Source organism: Schistocerca gregaria, chromosome 7, assembly GCF_023897955.1.
Source record: "Schistocerca gregaria isolate iqSchGreg1 chromosome 7, iqSchGreg1.2, whole genome shotgun sequence".
Lineage (NCBI taxonomy): Eukaryota > Metazoa > Arthropoda > Insecta > Orthoptera > Acrididae > Schistocerca > Schistocerca gregaria.
This window is the reverse complement of record NC_064926.1, coordinates 543,120,840-543,141,319: the sequence shown is the minus strand read 5'-3', so window position 1 is coordinate 543,141,319 and position 20,480 is coordinate 543,120,840. Positions and strand designations below refer to the sequence as shown.

Below are 20,480 nucleotides of genomic sequence, written 5' to 3'. Positions count from 1 at the left end.
TGTCTGTCTTGCAAGTCAGCATTCTGCACTTTTAGCTATTAGACCAGATCATCTTATCCATCAGTTTGGTTTTACCAAGTTATTGACATTTTGTGATCTTTCCTCAGTTTTTGTATGGATCTGGTGCCCTACAGCTTGTAAGAATTTGAAAAATGTCATGTTTCAGCCACCAAAAGGTGCTTATAAATAATTCTTTATTTACAACCTGTTTTGAATTTCAAACTGCCATCAAATATCTTAAAATATCATTATAACACCATACTTGGCAATATTAGAACTGTGGTATCAAATCTGTCCTTTGTCATTGCTGTCAGTAGAAAAATACATCCTACACAGTCAGTCATAAAATATAACAAAATGGAATCTTTGCCTGTGTTTGCAGTCAGGTTCTAGCTTTTAATAGAGACACTCTCTGTCCAACTTTATGTAGAGTTCCTCCACAAGGAAAGTTACAACCTGACTGTAATATATAGAAAAAGATTAAAAGTGTTGATACAGTTTGTTATTGACTATGTAATGTATTTTAATATTGCTTGTTGTGACATAAGATGTATTTTATGTTATTTGATGTCCAGTTTTAATATTCCAATGTGGGTTGTTATAAACTATTTTAAGATATTTTACTGATCTGAAGTTCAGATCTGATTGTTAATAAAGAATGCTTTTTGGAAGTTGAAATGTCATGTTTTTCAGTTCCTGTAGTTTATGGCAACTTGTGCTTGCACCAAGATTTACTTATTTTTAGCATGGCATAAAATTTGAGCCCCCATGAGTAGTTTCTCAGATTCACAAATCCATGGGGATACTTATCTTATTGCAGCAGTTCCATCCAGGGCTGGAGATCCACAGTTTTGTGTGATGTCTGAGGTGATTGCACTGGTCACAAGTTACAACTTGGCATCTCACTAGTGAGGAATGGAGGGAGAGTGGATAGGATTTGCTGTGGGGAGAGGTGGGATCTGCAGGTATGCAATGCACGTAACACAAACGTGTTTTGAGCTTCCTTGAACTTTGATAATTGGCTTCCTTTTCTGAACTGGAGTAGAAGGTAACACCTGTGATGGGTCAGCAGCTGCATTGTTACTCATTAAAAAAGAAGAAGAAGAAGATGATGATGAAAAGAGCATCACAAAAGAAGGAAGAATGAGAGTGTAGCTGAGCAACAAAACAGATGACAAAATGGACAATGAAACAGACAGCATCAGCTACTAGTATGCTACACAATTGGCAACAAACCTCTGCAAATCACTACAACACACAGTTTCCTGACTGCTGCCTGCTGCTGCCAATTGGAACTGGGGAGTCTGTGTACCAAGTTACAGTTCCCACATAGTGAATAGTTGGATAACATTATGTAATGTTTGTTTATGGAGAAAAACACGCATCTTCTTCATTTCAGTATAGCCACCCCACTCGAATACTCAAAGACAAAGAAATTCTGTGTTCACTGAAACAGTCAGATGTCTGCCCTTTGCTCAGTATAGCCACCCCACTCGAATACTCAAAGACAAAGAAATTCTGTGTTCACTGAAGCGGTCAGATATCTGCCCTTTGCTCTGTTGCTCTTCTAGTAACTGCCAAAACCAACTAAAAAACTGCTGCCATCAGTTGTGGTAGCTAATTTCATAATGATGACATATGATGTCAAAATTACACAATGTGTTTTGAATCTCATTATTATTTATACGATTTTAAATGACACTGAAGCTCCATTCTAAACATGATTCAATGGCTCTGTGGCGCCGATGAATTTGACACCAACATCGATGCATCCATCTTTGAACTAAGCTAAGATTATCTTTGTCCTCTTCCGCCATACCCAGTTCTTTGTGAGCCTTGCTTGTGTTTGGGAGAATAAATGAACTACTGCTAAACGGAGGTTGTTTGATGTAACTAACCAGAACATCTCCCTCATTGGTGACCCTGAGTTGTAACATCTTCCGTTTTCGCCATTTTACTGTGTCCGCGACCTCTGCGTCGATTATTTTCGCATGTATTACATTGACACAGCATTCGAACAACGACTTCGGCCCAGCGCCTAACGCCAGATTTTGTGATCGACATGCATCGTGTTGCGGGCAATGTACATCCGCCAGGACTGCAACACGATGTCTCTCACTCGACAATTACGCCGATTTCGCCAGACGTTTTCGAGCCTGCAACAATAAGTGACGTGAGGAGTGTGCATGACTCCGGCTATCAAACGCCTTTGTTCCCACCACATGTGCCCTCCCTCATTGACTGTGCAGTTACATCTTACGGATCTCCGTGCAGTGCAGGACCAATGTCGATTTCTGAAAATGCTTCGTTGGACAACCTACTACCGCCAGGGCAATGATTTTCCACGTCGCAATCGATACAGTACCACGCAGATACCTGCCATGTGGCCAGAACTGCTTCGTTCACAGGTCAACCTCCTCAGCATCCGACCACACCCGCGCCTGCCTTGGTTCAGCATCAGCACATGCTTTTCTACTTCGATACCTCGGCCTGCAATGGGGACAACAACTTGTTATCTGAGCCTGACCTCCACCTCTGTCCCACTGCTATGCCTCAGTGTTTTGTGTCATGACATTCACCTTATCTGCACACCGTTTTGAATGGAATGTCTATGAACAGAGAACATTCACACATTCTGTCCCACGTTCGACATGATTTCCCACACTGTGCTTCTGGACAGCCCGCACCTCCACAGCCTCCCTGCAACACAGGTGCCCCTGGCTCTGATCATATGTCGAGCTTTCTGCAGACTAACAGGCATTTTCAAACTTTAAACTTTTTCTCACCTGTCGCCCCGGCGCCGGCGCCGGCTCCAGTCGAGCTGCCGCTCCCATTCTCGGCACATCTCGGTGCCTCACCTGCGTCGGTCTTCTGCGACGCACGAGTCCAAACACACCCACAATGTGTTGAGCTTCCATAACCGAAATCGACACATTATGGTGTTTCATCCGCGTCGGCCTTCCTCGTTGCGACGGATCGCATTCAACCACAATCTGTCACCTTCACGCTGCCACCCGAACAGCTGTTGTTGCCACATCCCTTGGAGGCACACTCTTCTGGAATACTACGGCACCAACAGTTCGATTCAGGCAGTGCCCCGACAAACTCAACTCAACCTGTTCTTCCGAACATTCTACAATGCTTAATGATGCTGCCGCTGTTTAATGCCGACGGAGCAACAACCCGTTTCAAAATTGTGTATGAAGTGTTCGGCCATTACAAACTCGACTAGTCAGCCAGGTTTCTGTGCCTCATCACCCACCTGCACGACCAGGAGGACTTAGTTGCTGGCCTGGTCGACGCCCGGAACTCATCTACCTGGTACACTCTAGCCAAAGAGACAGTTCTACGTTGGCTCGCATGCTCAACTGAGACAGTAATATGGCAAGTGCTCCACGTTGAGTAACTAGGCAACGACAAACCTTCCTGGCTCTGGAGACGGCTACGTGCCCTGGTCAGCGCCGATCTACACTCTGACACAGTTCTCCTCACCATCTGGTAAGATAAGCTATCTCCTCGCTTTGCTGTGGCTCAACGGCCTCCTGAACCCATCGAGCAAAGAATGACGCTGACAAGTTACACGATGAATCACTGCTCCATTTCGCCAGCCACTGCCTACCTGACAAGTCTCAAGTTCAGCCTCATTGCCCTACGGCCAGACACGGCCGTGGCCGTACTGTGCCGACTGTTCCGCTCACCCCGGGAAGCAGTAAACAAGCAACTGGGATGTCACCGGCTCTTCCCGCAGTCACGCCCCCTCCTGCAACCGAACCTGCTGTGGCCACTGAACCTTGGCCACTGCCATTGGCAATGAACTTTCTGCAGGAAATGCAACCGCACTATCCGTACTGTTACTTCCAGACACGGTTTGGTGAGGCGGCACGGAACTGCAGACCACCCTGCTACTTCCAAACGCCAATCACAGGTAGGTTCGGGTGCCACCTCCTCCGCACAACATGACAGGCACCCCCAGTGCTCCATTCTGTCCGGGAACGACCGGATAACTGCGGACGACTTTCCATTAAAGACATTTCATCGGGATACCTTCTCCTAGTGGACACAGGTGCCGATGTTTCGCTGCTGCCTGCATCCTTAGTGTCGTCGAACATCCGCCGTCATCATACTTCACTACACCGTGAATTGAAGTAAACTAAAATGCTCGGGTTCAACTTCCCACATCATCTCACTCTCCGCAAACTGCAAACTCGAGTGCACTTTTTTAGTGTGCGAAATTGACGAACCTACACTAGGCATTGACTTCTTGCAACACCACAAACTTTCCCAGACCTAGTGCGAAACACCATGTTTCATCATCTGTCCAAAATTAACTTCCCCTGTGCTCCGTCGAGCAAACCCTCCGGTGACACATCGGTCCGGTCTCATCTGATAAGTACGAGAGTCAGTCAAAAAGTAATGCCTCCTATTTTTTTTCTACGTTTAATTGTCAGGAAATTTAAATGCAATTACATAGGTTGAAAACCACAACATTGAGGATCATTTTGTCATTTTTCAATGTAATCTCCGCCCATCTCTACAGTTTTGGTCCATCTTTGAACAAGGGCATGTATCCCAGCACGGTAAAAATCACAGCTCTGCTTCCTAAGCCATTGACGCACGGATGTTTTGACGGCCTCCTCATCTTCAAAATGAATCCCACGATGAGCTTCTTTTAGTGGCCCGAACAGATGGAAGTCTGATGGTGCCAGGTCAGGGCTGTATGGGCGATGAGGCAAAACTTCCCATCCAATTTTGACAATCTCGTCAGAGGTGTGACGACTGGTGTGTGGTCTTGCATTGTCATGCAAAAGAAGAACATCTGCCATTGATTTTGTTGGGCGAACTCGCTGAAGACGTGCTTTAAGTTTTTTGAGGGTTGTGACGTATTGAACAGAATTTATTGTGCATCCCTGCTCCAAAAAATCAACCAGAATCACACCCTCTGTATCCCAGAAAACTGTTGCCATAACTTTCCCTGCCGATCGCACAGTTTTGAATTTTTTCTTCCTCGGCGAGCTTGTGTGACGCCACTCCATTGACTGCCTCTTTGATTCGGGTTCAAAAAAATGCACCCATGTTTCGTCCCCGGTCACAATTTTTTTCAGAAACTCATCTCCCTCCAAACGGAAGCGCTGCAAGTGTTGGGAGGCTATTGTTTTCCTTGCCTCTTTATTCTGATCGGTTAACATTCTTGGAACCCACCATTCACAAACTTTTGAGTACCCCAATTGTTAATAATGCGACACACTTCATCTGCAGTCACCCGACGGTCACCACGAATGATGTCATCAACTTGCTGAATGTTGTGTGGAGTCACTGCACTCACCGGCCTGCCGCTCCGCTTTTCGTCAGTCAACGGTGTTTGCCCTTCAGCTTCCTTACAACGACGAACCCATCGTCTAACAGTGCTGACATCCACTGTCACAACACCATACACCTTCTTCAGTCTTTCATGAATGCGTATGGGCGTTTCACCTTCTGCATTCAAGAATTCAATCACACAACGCTGTCTCAAACGAACATCGATGTCGGCCATCTTACAAACTTCTGCTGTGCTGCCACCTGTTGACACAGAAAGTTACTACTGCAGTGGATTGCAGAAGGTGGTTTGAGGAATGGCGCCAAATTCAAATTTTTCACTTAACTTAATGTTTTTAAGTAGAAAAAAAATGGGAGGCATTACTTTTTGACCGACCCTCGTACATGCTCGTCTCTGTCGACGACGTTACAAGAAACAACACAAAAGTGTCTTGTCGAGCTTGAAAACGTTGCTCCCCTACGCAAGGAAAATTTCGAGCTCTCTCTCTCTCCGGCTCCACGAAACTCAGCTCCAGCCCTCTGAAGCATCAAAGGAGTTACAGACACTACAGCAAGGACAAAGCAATGTCAGTAAGTGCGCCGAATCTGCTTCCAGTCCCAGCAATCGAGTCTCTGTGTGTACCTCCCACTACCCCTCACAACTGTGCTATCAAGACTGCCATAACATGTACTGACAACTTCGCAGGGCCACACCCTCCTAACATGGCAGAGTCTGACACTCAGCCGGACACAAGTGCACATGCTTGACAAGCGTAACGTGTTCCGAACTGATGGCTCTTACCCCGCCCCTCGTGGACAGCACCTCAAACTATGCAACTTCGGCTCCTGCGCACCGCCATACGACCGCCGCCACTGACAACACAAAAAGTGCACTCGAGCCAAGTGTTTCACCCGCGACCATCCTGCCACAGGCCGCGCCCTCGGACAATGTACTCACTAACGTTTCACGAGCTCTACTGAGCTCACCCGACTACAGTGCCACTGCTTCGGGCCAGCGGCCATCTTGTCACGTTGACTCCTGGGACACTTCACTGCCTCGTCTCCCGTCGGATCCGCCGAGTGGCTCTGAACGCCACGACCATGCCTCGCTTGCCCCACCTGCCACACATTGTAAACAAACCGCCTCCTGTGCCGCCGGCAACATTCCGTTGTCACCAACGGAACGTTTCCCAAGCTTCGCCTCACGCCAGTCCCCCAATCTCCAGTAAAACACGCCGACTTTGTCCCGAGCGCCTCTCTGACCTTAAAAAGCAGATTTTTGAACTTATAAGCTCCGGTGTCATTGAACCCTCTGCTAGTAGCTAGACTACGCCCATTCATATGACACCCACGAAAGATGGGTCCTGGCGCAAGTGCGGAGACTACCGTCGACTAAACGCATGAACAATTGTGGACACCTACCCATACCCAACATTGCCGACTTTACCAGTTCCCTCGCAGGTGCAACCACGTTCTCTGTCACTGATTGCAAATGGCACCTGAACACATTGAGAAGACAGCAATCACCACCTGATTGGGTTATTTCAGTTTCGATTCATGCCCTTCGGTCTGAAAAATGCAACCCAGACCTGGCAACACTTCATCAATGAAATGCTATTAGAAATAAATTTCTGCTTTGCATATCTTGATGACATTGTTGTGTTCAGCTCCTCCGTCGAGGACAACATTCGACATGTGCAAACTGTTATGAACACTCTCGTGGCACCAGGCATCAAGACCAACCAGGACAAATTGGAGCTACATCAACCTGCTGTCACTTTTCTTGCTTTTTCGGTCTCTGCCGACGGCATTTCACTGCCCCCTGAGAAAGTACAAACAATACTGAACCTACCCAGACCTTCGTCATTCAAAGAGCTCTGGCACTTTCTGGGGACGGTTAATTATTATCGCCGACATCTACCTCGAGCTGTGGAGCTTCAGGCTCCACTGACAAACACCTTGACAGGCACCAACACCTCTGGATCTCGGCCCATTCCATGGACCCCTGCTGTGACTGACTCTTTCACTGCCCTCAAAAATCTTCTTGCCAAGGCCTGCACCATCGCGCATCCTCATCCCAATTCGCAGCTTTCCATCACCACAGACACAAGCGATACTGCCATCGGCGCTGTCCTTAGCCAGACAGTCGATGGCCAAACTTCGCCTCTGCAGTTCTTCTCGAGCAAGCTCACCAATGCACAATGGAAATATTCCACATTTGACAGGGAGTTGCTCACGGTCTACGAAGCGATCAAGCATTTTAAGACTGACGTTGAGGGATGTCCTTTCTATTTTTTAACGGACCACAAACCCTTGGCTGCGGCCATTACAAACCCGCAAGTTGACCAGCTTCCTCGCCACTTTAGCTACATGGACTTCATATCTCAGTTCACCACCGACGTCAGACACATAAAGGGTGCTGACAATATAGTTGCTGATCTCCTTTCACGAGTCGACGCCGTCCATTCACTGTTAGACCTCTCTGAACTGCCTAACCTCCAACCTGCCCATGAGGAAACACAAAACCTGATTTCAGACTCTACCTCATCACTACACTTTGTCTGCACCACCTTACCTGGCATTTCTGGTGAGATCTGGTGCGACGACAGTACCAGCACATTATGCCCCCTCGACCCAACCACGCTTCGTTGAGCTGTCTTCAATGCATTGCATAATTTAGCCCACCCCGGTGTTCATGGGTCTGCCCACCTCGTAGCAGAGCGCTTTGTGTGGAGAAATGTCAACAAGGACTGCCAGCAATGGGCACGCTCCCGCATCGCATGCCAATGCTGCAAAGTGCACAAGCACACTAATCCCCCCCCCCCCCCCCTCGGCGCTTTCTAGATCCCTCCTGGGCGTTTCCAGCATATTCATATTTACACTGTCAGCCCTTCCCCCCCCCCCCCCCCCTCTAACAGCTTTCGTTATGTTCTCTCGTCTATCGACCAAACAACTCTCTGGGTCGAATCTGTCCCCCTTCCCAATATTATGGCAGAAACTGTTGCTCGACCTTTCATCGAGCAATAGTTATCGCGCTTCGGATGTCCAGCTATCATCATGACCAACCAGGGCAGACAATTTGAGTCAGCCCTGTTCAACAAGATTTGTAACATTTGTGGCATTTGGCACATCCATACCACAGCATATCACCCACAAAGCAACGGGCTAGTCGAGTGCTGGCACCGCACTTTCAAGGCGACTCTCCAATGCCATGACTCTCTATGGACAGAGGCCCTTCCCCTTGTGCTAGTCGGTATTATTACGATCTATAAGGAAGACCTCAAAGGCACAATAGCCGAGTTCGTATACAGCCTGAACATTGTTCTCCCTGCCGAACTTGTGAGCCCTTCCACTTCTCTCCCTCAGTCTGACTTACCTTCCTTCGTGGACCGCGTCAGATGCCACTTCATCAAGCTCCATATCCCTCTGCCCACCAGCCATTCCTGTCCTAAGGTTCACGTCCCAAAATCTCTGGACAATTGCGAGTACGTCATGCTCCGAGATGACACTGTCCGTGCTCCCCTCCACCTCGATATAATGGCCCATACCAAGTTCTCCGGCACTCAGCTAACACCTATGACATCCAGATGAAATATTCAGTTGTTACAGTCTCTCTCAACAGACTTAAGCCTGCTTATGTCGAGCCTTCTTCTACCCTCCTTCAGGCCACGACTACACCACTCACTGCTGTGCCTCATGATGCTCCGACCACTCCCTCCACATTGGAATTACACACTTCATCGAGTGACTTCCAGCTCAAATCGTCGAGCTCTCCTCTGACCTCACACTCTATTCCAGAATCACGCACTCCATCGAGTGACCACATGCTCCTCACATCGAGCTTACCTGCAACCAAGCCCTTGCTGCTGGGCCCTTTGCTGGTCCCTTCAACCTCTCCACCATCGCCTGCCTCGCCCTATCAAGGTTCAAGGTTTCTCACGCCCCACCATCTTGAACGTGCCCTCTGTCGAGGTGTTTGTGCCTGCCCCCCCCCCCCCCCCCCCGGACATAATCCAAAATATCTCAATAATACTGCACGATTATACACTGTTCGTCATGTGTTTGTCTTCATCCAGTGTTCATGGCATAACCTCTGCCATTCCCTGCCACCTTGTGAAATGTGTTTCCCTCCTGCCCAATGTCGACCTCGACATGCTTCGTGTGTTCCCCACGCCCACCTGAGACATCATTGTCGTCTCTCCGTTCCACCCGCAACCCGCCGGCCTCCCTGTCGTCGCATGACCAGCACGCCCAGTGCAATGCCCGGCTCGCTTCAATGACATCCAGGTTCGGTGGTCGAACCTTCCTTCACGAGATCTACCCACACAGCTCTCCAACAACACTGTCGAGCTGACCGTGGTCCAGCTCCCACGGACCACTCCTGCTGATGTCATAGTCACCCCCTCCCCCCCCCCACCCCGGCCTCTCAAGAGTACTCTGTGCTGCAGGGAGGGGGGGGGGGGGGGGCGGCTATGTGGCACCGATGAAATTGACACCAACATTGATGCATCCATCTTTGAACTAAGTTAAGTTTATCGTTGGCCTCTTCCGCCATAGCCAGTTCTTTGTGAGGCTTGCTTGTGTTTGGTTGAATAAATGAACTACTGCTAAATGGGGGTTGTTTGGTGTAACTAACCCAAACATCTCCCTCAGCTCAAAACAGAACTGGGAGACTGACACAGACTGTCAGTTCTGGTCGTATGAAAATCATGTTTATAGTATGTTGAATGGATTGAACTAACAAGAGGGAGAAATGAGAATGAAAATTGCTACAAAACTGGCAAATACAAAATTCATCAGAATGTGGTTGATATGCATATCAGATGACTGCTTTTGCATTTTCAGTTGTAAGTCTGGAATTGTATTTAGCCAAGGTGAAGTATTTCAAAAGTTGTTGATGTTTTGATTGAGTAATAATAATAAAAACATCACCTGTTAGTTGAAATAAGTTACCAGTATCACAGTATTTTGACATGGTAAATCAGCATGCCATATCTCAGCTGCTTCAAAATTCTTTCTAAGAAAGTGTTGAGCAAGAAGTTGAGCAGTACTCTTGTATCAGGTTTGGTGGGATTAGTTAATGGGAGTTACTATATGCCTCAGAAAACCTGTTATGTCCCTTCAAAGAGTAAGAGATGGACCTAGCTTCCAGTGAATGTTAATGTTGGGGATACTTTATTAACAGGAAACCAAATGCAAAACTCAACTTACACAATGAAAGCTGATAAATTAAATGTAAGTAAAAAAGAAAAGTTAGAAAAAGAGATGGATAGTTTCAAGAAATTTTATGTTGTAGCTGAAAGTGCCTGTTATGTTACATTAGAACCAATGTGAAGATTTAGGAAATCATCTAAAAAGGGTCTTCCATTTGAAGCAATCAATTTAGTATAGATCGAGTACTTGGATTGACATAAAGAACACAGAGATCAACACTTCACAATTTTTGTGACCCTCACAGAAGGAGTGCCGGCAGGAGCTGCTGCCATCACTGCAGGTGAGCGAATCGTGGAGCCCCGAGGCCCGTGAGTTGGGCCTGCGGCTGCTGCAGGCACTCACCTTTGAGATGGCCAACCATCACGTGCTCGCCGACTTCCTGCGTGCCGTGCCCCTCCAGTTTCTCGCTGAGCAGGCTGCCGGGCCAGACAACCAGTTCAAGCTGCTCGCCCAGCAGGTAGGCTGCCACCACCAAACTGAAATATTATGAGATAGTGTCCTACAGTGAAATACCTTGTCATTTGCTTACCATAACTTTGGCAGTCATACATTCATTTCTTCATTCTGTTCTGTAGAATTTCCTCTAGCCTGTTATTAAAAATCCAAAAAGCATGCACTATGTACCAAATAGGAAATAAAGTTTACTTTAAGAATAAAGCAAATATGATAGACAATTGGAATGCAGTCAGCCAAGAAATAAAAAATAAATAAAAAAACTGACAGAAATTAAATTCAGCTCACAGAAAACAACTATATTAGAAACAAACAAATATTGAAATCATTGATCACTAAATTCAATTACTATTTCCTATCAGTGATGGAAAGTCTATGAACTAATGATAAACAATAAAATCAAGATATTTAATGTTAATTTTGCAAATGTGTATGCTGTCAACATGAATTTGTCTCAAATGTACAATACTGAAGAGTTTCATTGTGATAGTAGTGGATGCACAAATTTTATGTTTCTTCCATTGTTGCTGGGATATATCTGATTGCTTGTTCCAATCTTCAGGCATGCATAAATTCATTAACGTTGTTTATAATCTCCTACTTGAAACATGGGAAGATTCTACCCATTGAGAAACAGAGTATCTTGACACAGAGTTAACATGAAGTGAGGTTATTCAGTGTGAGAAATGAGGCACATGATTGCGTTAAAGTCCAGAATCTGAACACGTCTCATTATGCCGCAGGCTGAGTTGGAGGAGGGGACTGTGGATGATAGTACCTACAGTAATGACAAGGCCATTCAGCTTACAGAACAGTGAATGTCACCAGTTCAAATTTATTGTAACTGCAATTGTATTTTAAGATGTACTCTTTATTTGTTTCAGACATATATAAATAAATAAACTGACTAAATATGTTGGAAGAATAATGAAACCTTAAAAAGCAGCAATTTCCTTGGTTATGATGGTGCTACTAGAAAGATTTCAGAATCTGGTGCCTATTCCACAGGAGCATTTATGAGCTATGTGTGTAATCATTATTGCATCTACATGCATTTTCTCTCAGTTTAGTATGCCATAAAGACACTTTCATACAAAAATACAACAACATGAAATAGAACAGATTGATACTCAACATCAAGAGGAATCAGTGAGTGGCAGACAAGCACATTTAAAAGTAGATTGTTAAATAACTGAGGAACGGTTGTGGGAAACGGAATAAGAACCAAGTGTTTTTTTTTTAAGAAAATGAAAAAAAACATATTAAATGTTATGTATTATTTATTCGCCATTAATAATAGTGTTATTGGATCATAAATAGAAATATAATTAGTACTGAAAAGAAAAGCTTTGAAAATAACAGTTGCAGAAAAAGGAAAGGTTAAGTGTTTTGAAATTAATTCCAATTTTGTGTTTAATTCAGTTTCCTCACTGATGATGTTTCTGTAAAACATGTGGTATTTCTTATCCTCATAAGGGACAGAATATCTTTCTTTTTCTCAGCACTTGTTTGAGGTGATGGATTTGACTGAGGAATATGTAATATTTTGCATTGTATAAACTGTGTTGAAGATTAAATAAGCATTCCATTACCCAACTGCATTGAAGGTTTCCTTGACAAAAGTTTTGTTGGAATTATTCTCTTTTTATTTGAAGAGAGTTGGGTCAAGTTGAGTTTGAATGTACTGATGTACAGATCAGCTATTGCAACCTGTTTTGGGGAAACCTGTTTTGTCCTGTGTCAGGAGAAGACAAATACAAAAGGGCAGGGGTCGATTAATTGTCAGTAGTTCAAAGATGTGGCGAATGATGGTACCCCGTAGGAGTCACTGTTGGAATCTTGGCCAACTCATACAAATATGTGGCGGTACACTTTGTAGGGACATGAAATGGAATGATCACATAGGTTCAGCCATGGGTAAAGCAGGTGGTAGACTTCAGTTTATTGGTACAACACTGGGGAAGTGGAATAAGTCTACTGAGGAGATTGCTTATAAATCACTCATGTGATCAGTTCTATAATATTACTGAAGTGTGTGGGATCCATACCAAATAGGACTAACAGAGGATATCAAATGTATACAGAGAAGAGCAGTACAAATGGTCACAGGCTTGCGTAATCCATAGGAGAGTGACAGAGATACTGAAGAAACTGAACTGGAAGGTTCTTGAAGATAGATGTAAACTATCCTGAGAAAGCCTGTAAACAAAGTTTCAAGAACTGGCTTTAATTAATTACTCTAGGAATATACTAAACCCACTACATGTTGCTCATGTAGGGATCTTGATGATAAAACTGGAATATTACTGCTTTCACAGAGGCATTTCGAGCAATCATTCTTCAGTCACTCCTTAATTGAGTGGAATGGGAAGAAACCCTAATAACTGGTACAGTGGGACACACTGCGTGCTGTGCACCTCACAATGAGTTGCAGAGGATGGATGTAGATGTAGCATGTCTAGAAATAACACCATGTTCCTTTCTTTGAGAGCTTCTTACATTTGTACTTGCATTTGCTTGTTACCTGCAAAGAAATAATATAAACATAATACAGCATATTAAATAAAATACTCATATACGTTTTTCAGTATTACAACATTTACAAGTTTAATTTCTAATAACAGCATGAAGAAAAATGGTTCACAAAACATATTTCAAAGTTATAAAGATCTATCATACTGGAATTTTTGTTGGTTTATGTATCCCTGTTGGTATAGTGCAAGCCTTTTCATGAACTCTTAACTGGAATTTTTGTTGGTTTATTTATTCCTGCTGGTGTAGTGTAAGTCTTTCCATGAACTCTTTAAGTTTTTACTATGAGCTGTTTTCTTCCTCACAGTTTTACTTTCTGTACTGAGGCCCCTCTTTATGCAATAAACTAACAAATAATTAACTGAAGCATGTAATTGTATATGTCCATGGGTAAAGTACAGAGAACAGAATAAACAAATAATTTAGCCAATTAGCCAATTACAGACTTACTCATATATAGAAGCATATAAAAACTGATCACAAAGTGTAGTCATACCATATTCTTTGCCTCCCTTAAAAATTCATCAGTTTCATAAATGCTGAGCTCAAGAAGAAATTCTTTTACTTTTTTTTTTTTTAATTGTTGAATTGGAAGATCCCTGATATGTTGGGGTATGGCATTAAAAAATTTTATGCACTTGTATAAGAAGCACTTTTGTGTTTGTTTTTTTTTTATAGTTACATTGGAAAGAAACTAGGTCCTGCTTGTTTCTTGTGTTATGTGCTATCTTTGGACAAGGCTGACAGTATTAGCAGTAGTACATACTACAATTTCAATGCAAAATCATGAGATACCCTGGCACTTATACTCTTTCCCATAAACAGTTCTCAGTTTTTATAAGCTGTTGGACAGAGTCCTTCTTGATATGTAGAAAAATACAGAAACAGATCTGTACACTCACAACACACTGCTTGGACACTGTCATTTCTGGGCACTAAGGCCTAAAAGCTGCTTTCCAACACTAAATTCCTTCTAATCTTATCAAAACTTTTCAAAAAAAGTTGTTCATTGCAGAATACTGAAATCAAAAACCACACCAAAACAACTGGAGACCAGAAATTTAGAAACACTCTGTAGAACCAGTGGATACAGGCTTCAATGACCACTGAACCAGCCTGTAAGCTCACCAACTCAGTTTTCCTTAGTCTCTCCTCTTTTGCCTCTTACGTCACACATCAGTCTGTAGTCATGAAGGTGAAAATTTCAATGTGTGTGGGATGGTGCTTGCTCAAGAATGTACACATCACAATTTTGGTTCCACTTTTTCACACACTCTTTATCTTCAAGATCCTATTGTTTGGACAATGTTACTGAAGCATAAATTGATGAAGCACTATCCAGTAATCAGTGGTAATTCTAACATGTCTCTAAACACAATATCTAAGTGTGGCACAAAACACTGTTTTGTAGTAATCCATCACTGCAATAGTCCACTTAGTCATGTCCTTAATTGAAGTCACCTGTCTCGTGACAATGATAGTCCAAGCTTCCTACCAACCACAGTACAGTTTGGCCAAAATATTCATTAACTTGAGTTAGAGAAATCACCTGAAAGTTTTAGAAATTGAGAGTATTGTGGTTTTGCAGATGCTGGTAAATGTATTTTTATGAATGACAGGCACATAGATACTGCATGATTAAACACTATGACCAGACCTTACATAAGTGTTGCATTTTTGTTAGCTCAGCTGGAACTACATGCAAATTGCCAATTTTCAGTGACACTCAACGGTTTAAAGACTTGTAGGAAAAAATTAGTATTTTGGAAACTACAAAACCGTTTGAATAACAGCTAGGTTAAATTTTGTTATTCAGAATAGACTATACGTATGGGCTATAGATACTGACAAAATTATGGTTTGTGAAAAAATTTGGAGGTTTAGGAATTTAGAAAATTTTATAAAATCACTTTATGCATTCACATTAGGAACATTAGGAATATCCAACTTACAGGTACAATTGCCCCACTGAAAACTATGGTAAATTATGCAAAAACCTTAATTATGGCATAATCAGTTAATGAAGTATGTCATCTTATGAATAAAAATCAGGCTGACAAAAGTATAATGGCAGTGGTCAAAATTTAACAATTGCAGAGATAAAGTGTGCAAATGGGAAATGTAGCTTTTTCTGAAACTGAATGTTGCCTGAAACTTGAACTGCCAATCCTTATAACTAGCGATGTTACTACGTCCGGAAATATGTATTAGCACACAGTGTTTTCCTATTACACACTGTAGTGGAATTATCAGTTAGGTATAACCTTTAATTGACTGATTTCCCAGTAAAACTAAGTGAAGCACCAGAATCAGCACATCAGATGATACATATTGTATAAAGAATCTAAGGGGTAAACAGTCTAATTGACTCTTTGCAATAGTTGAGCACTTCCCACATGTACATACAAAATTTGAGAAATAAATAATGAAAAAAATCAGTTATTAAAGGGAGTTGAAGTCATAACAGACGAAGTAATTCCAACTTCATATGTTACATGCTCATGTCCTCTACTTAACAAATGTCAACCCTTCAAACTGTGACAGAAATAGACACAACTAAACTAAGAAGTTACAGGAGCAAAAATATGACAACCTTCAATGATTTTCTGTCATAAAAAAATGGAATGAGCTGTTGTGACATGCCTCACCTGAGATTTCTGGTCCTCAGTAGCTGGCCATCAAATGTCTGTTGTGTTGCTGTAATTTTGGGTTATTTGTTTAACTTGATTTTTTTTTTTCATGAATGCTGTTACAAAGAGCCACTTGTCTAAGATATAACTGATACACTACATTCATCACAAATGAGCATGCCTATTCTCTACCAAATACTTTACAGTGGCTACAAATTTTCAGTTCACTTTCTCCATATGGTTCTAACATCCGCAGAACACACAAAAAAATCCATTTAGCCATTTATTACAATATCAAGTACTGAAATGACTGTTAATTGTGAGATGACTTTGACACGGATATATTTGGGAGTTCATGGCCAAACTAGAACTGCCTGAAGCATTGCCCTCTACTCCTAATTACAGAGGAGTGGTGAGTAAATTTTGAAATTTGCTATTAGGTTTTATTTCATAGCACGAAAATTAGTAAAACCAGTCAACATAGAGTTGCAATAAGCCAAGAAGTAATGTTGTTTACCTATAGGTTGGATAATTGGAAAACTGACAAAATTAAATGAACTTTGTTGTCATTACTATGTGTAATCCCACAGGAGTTCAAAGATCTTGCTAAAAATGTCTAAAATAGATAAGTTTCTAAATAAAATAATTAACAGACTAATATGTTTCCATAGTTAAAGTGGGCATTTTTGAAATCAGAAGAGCTATCCAGCTAACTGAATTTTGGAAATAAGCACAACTGCACAAGTTAAAAATAGAACATCCTAGAAGACAAAAACTTTAATTATGAATAAGTTTTGAAATAATAAGTGTCTGATAAAAGTAAAATATCTTCTGGAAAAAAGGAACATTGTGGCTTTTCAATGGGATATATTGTTATATTCATAATTAGCTATTAGCTCACTCCGACTTCTATTTTAAAGTGTTTGTGAAAGCTCTTAAATTATGAAAATTTATTTACAGAAACTATTTCTCTTTCATTTAACCACAATACTACTGTTAGTAATTTGGAAACTATCTCTTTAATAATAATACATATAGTGAAAGTAGCCATGAATATCAAACTATTTTTGGTAATCACCTCATGAGTGTTCTTTATAATAGGGGATTAATTTTAAAAACTTATAATTATTGTTAGGATAAGAACAAGTGCACGTCATATAATGTAGGCTTTCATGGTTGGTATTTACATTTTTTGTGCTATTTGTTTTATTGGTATCAGGCCAAGGTCCAAAGTCAAATAAGTGAGAAAGGCGTAATATTGATTTTATTATTACTCACTTGCACAATTTGCTCAACATGAGCACTGTAGATGTTGACAAGATGCTGTGCAGCACCAGATTTGCACCTAGTGGCCAAAGCTGGATCTAATTTATTTCCAGATTAAACCAGTTCCGCATTAACACATTAGTGTATCTACCACGTTTCACTGCTGTATGGTAATTACAGCCCACACTGGGCCTCTGTGAGTTGTTGCAGTTTGATTATTACCATCTAATAGACGAAGCAGACTATACAGACAAAAAATGGAATCCTTTTTACACATGTTTCACCACTTCTTCAGTATTTCTTTTCCTCTCAAAGTGAAATATATAAATAAAAGAAAATCTAAAATGAAACCATGAATAACAAGTGGCATACAGATTTCCTGAAAAAGAAAGAGAGATCAATTGAAGTACAGTACTTAAAAAAATAATCCCTCTAAGAGAGGTACATTAAGCAGGATGTCAAAATCCTTAAGGAAGTTGTAGCATGAACCAAACAGACAGCTAATGACAACTATGTGACAATAACCTCAAAAAAAGCAAAGGTATTGTGGGGTACCATAAGAAATTAAACAAGTCAGCTGCATCCTGAACATGAAAACACAACTCTGATGCAAAACAACTGCAGAGTCACTAACCACAAGAAGTTCCAAATAAATTCAACAACTACTGTGGTAGTTTTGTAAAGAAATTATTTCAAAGTATCAATAAACTCACAATAAATAGACAAAATTATTGCTGATACCTCATAGACATGACATGATCTATAATTATGTGTTAACAAAGAGATTTGTAAAACAAATATTAAAATCAAACAACTATGTTCCATTTATGCTAAATGTAATGTAGTGGATATTAGCAGACTTGAAAGAAATTTGCACACTGAACATGGTGAGCATCTAAATTACTGTGGGAAAACATTTTTGTGTCAGGAGATAAACAAAGTTGTAAATGAAATACGAGCACGCAGCAGCCTTGTCTTAAAAGACAGTCCCACAGAGCGAGAAAATGACATTACAGACGAAGGAAACCACATTAAGTGGAAACTGCCACAGTCTAATTCATTCAGGTAATTGTGAAACCCTAGATCATGTAGCGAAAATAAATGAATACAGAAGGTTCTGCGAAAGTAGAATACCATTATGTAGCAGTGACAGTTTCCTCCTCCTTCATATAAATGTACAATCTCTTAGGTGTAAAATCAATTAATTACAATACTGGCTCTATAAAATCAACTGCAGTGTTCTATGCATCAATTAACACTGGATGAAAGGCACTGAAATAGACTTGTGTGTTCCTCTTGGATATTCGTTAGTTACAAGCTACTGCAGAAAAAGTATTACACATGGTGGGGTCTCAATATATGTCAAAAGTAAACTTGAGATGCATTACTGAGTTATAGACCTTAGTAGAATATGGCTTGAAGCTACAATAGAAGTAGCCGGTTTGGTAATGCATGAACAGAAAACTGTAATTGTCTCAATCTATCGAATATCAGGCTATGATGAGATAGTATTTATAGAAAAAATTAATACTTTAATATTGTTGTTGTCAAAATATAAACAGCATAGAATTGTAATTGTAGGTGATATTAACATAGATATAAGGCCAAACAGAAAAAAATGTAATTCATATGATTAACACTCTGAAGTCATTAAACTATTACTGTCTCAATGAAAAACCCACTAGACTGAACGCATGATTAATAAATGTTTTTCCTTTTTCCTGACAGAGATCAAGCATATAGTAGAAATGACGTGCCCCTTGGTCACCAAAAGGTACCAGAGTAATATTACTCATAAGCAACAAAATACTAACAAGTGGTACACCCCACAAACTCAGAATACTACTGATGATTATGAAAGACAAATCTCATAACAGTGATAGGGACAAGGAAAATTACACTAAAATGAGAAACCTTTACAGATCAGAAATAAAAAATGCTAAGTGCTGTACAAATGATGAATATATTTTAAATTCCAAAAATAAATGTAAAGCGGCCTGGACTGTCTTTAAAAGGGAAATAAATAACATCAATAAAGAAAGGAGTATCCCTATTGACTGCAATATTCTCAATGAATATTTTGTAAATAGTGTCACCACCCCACCCATAAATTCTGCCTCTGATGCAGAAGAATTGCTCACTTGTGCAAAACAGACAAGAAATGAGAAGTTCACTTGGACCCAAATCACACTAAATGATATTCATAAGTCAATCAACAAATTAAGTAATTCCAAAACAGAAGATTATTATGGACTCAGTAATCTCATCATTAGATGTACAGCAAAAGAAATTGAAACGCCACTTCTCTCACTATCAAACAGAGTACTTGATGAATGAATATTCCCTGACTGTCTTAAGCTCACAGTTACATTGCCTGTGTATAAAAAAGGTGAAAGAAACCTCCAAAATAACTACAGATCCATTTCAATAGTACCAATCATATCCAAGTTAGTAGAAAACTGTGTGCATAAACAGATAAACAGGTGTTTTGAAACCAACAAAATTTTTAATGAACAACAGTTTGGTTTCAGGTCACACCTATCAACTGTAAAAGCAGTAGAAGCTTTGGTAAGCAATGTTTATGAAGGGTATGAAAAACGAATATCAGTGTCTGGAACACTTATTGACCTAAGTAAAGCTTTTGACTCGGTGTCATATGACATACTCATCAAAAAGTTAAAATACTATGGCATTGAAGATGACACACTCTGACTATTCAGATCTTATCGAAGCAATAGGTTACTTGTATATGCAAATAGGCAGAGGTCAGAAATACTCCCTACAGAAACAGGAATACCCCAAGGCTCTGTTCTTGGACCTTTTCTGTTCCTTGTCTATGTTAATGACTTCTCGAATTACATACTGTTGTGACAGTGCCACGACATTTAACAGTGCCGCCACGACAGCACGCGCAAACGGCGATAGAGGCGCTCCGCAAATCGGCTGAGCGCGGGAACGCCACCTAGCTACGAACGGCGCCAGCCGCATGTCACGGCACGGCAGTCGAATATGAGAGACTGAGTTGTTATCATGTGATCAGCTATTGTTTCTAAGAGAGAGTGTTGAATATCCACGCAATTATTGGTGATT

General features: G+C 41.4%; 1 protein-coding gene across 1 annotated transcript in view; it reads left to right on the top strand.

Annotated features, from left to right (window-relative positions):
- The window catches only part of LOC126281588 (uncharacterized), a 166,534-nt gene that overhangs the window by 132,130 nt on the left and 13,924 nt on the right, over positions 1 to 20,480 (top strand). The window contains exon 5 of the mRNA XM_049980671.1: positions 10,754 to 10,966. Within this exon, the coding sequence (XP_049836628.1) occupies positions 10,754 to 10,966 (213 nt within the window). The remainder of the gene's footprint in view (positions 1 to 10,753; positions 10,967 to 20,480) is intronic.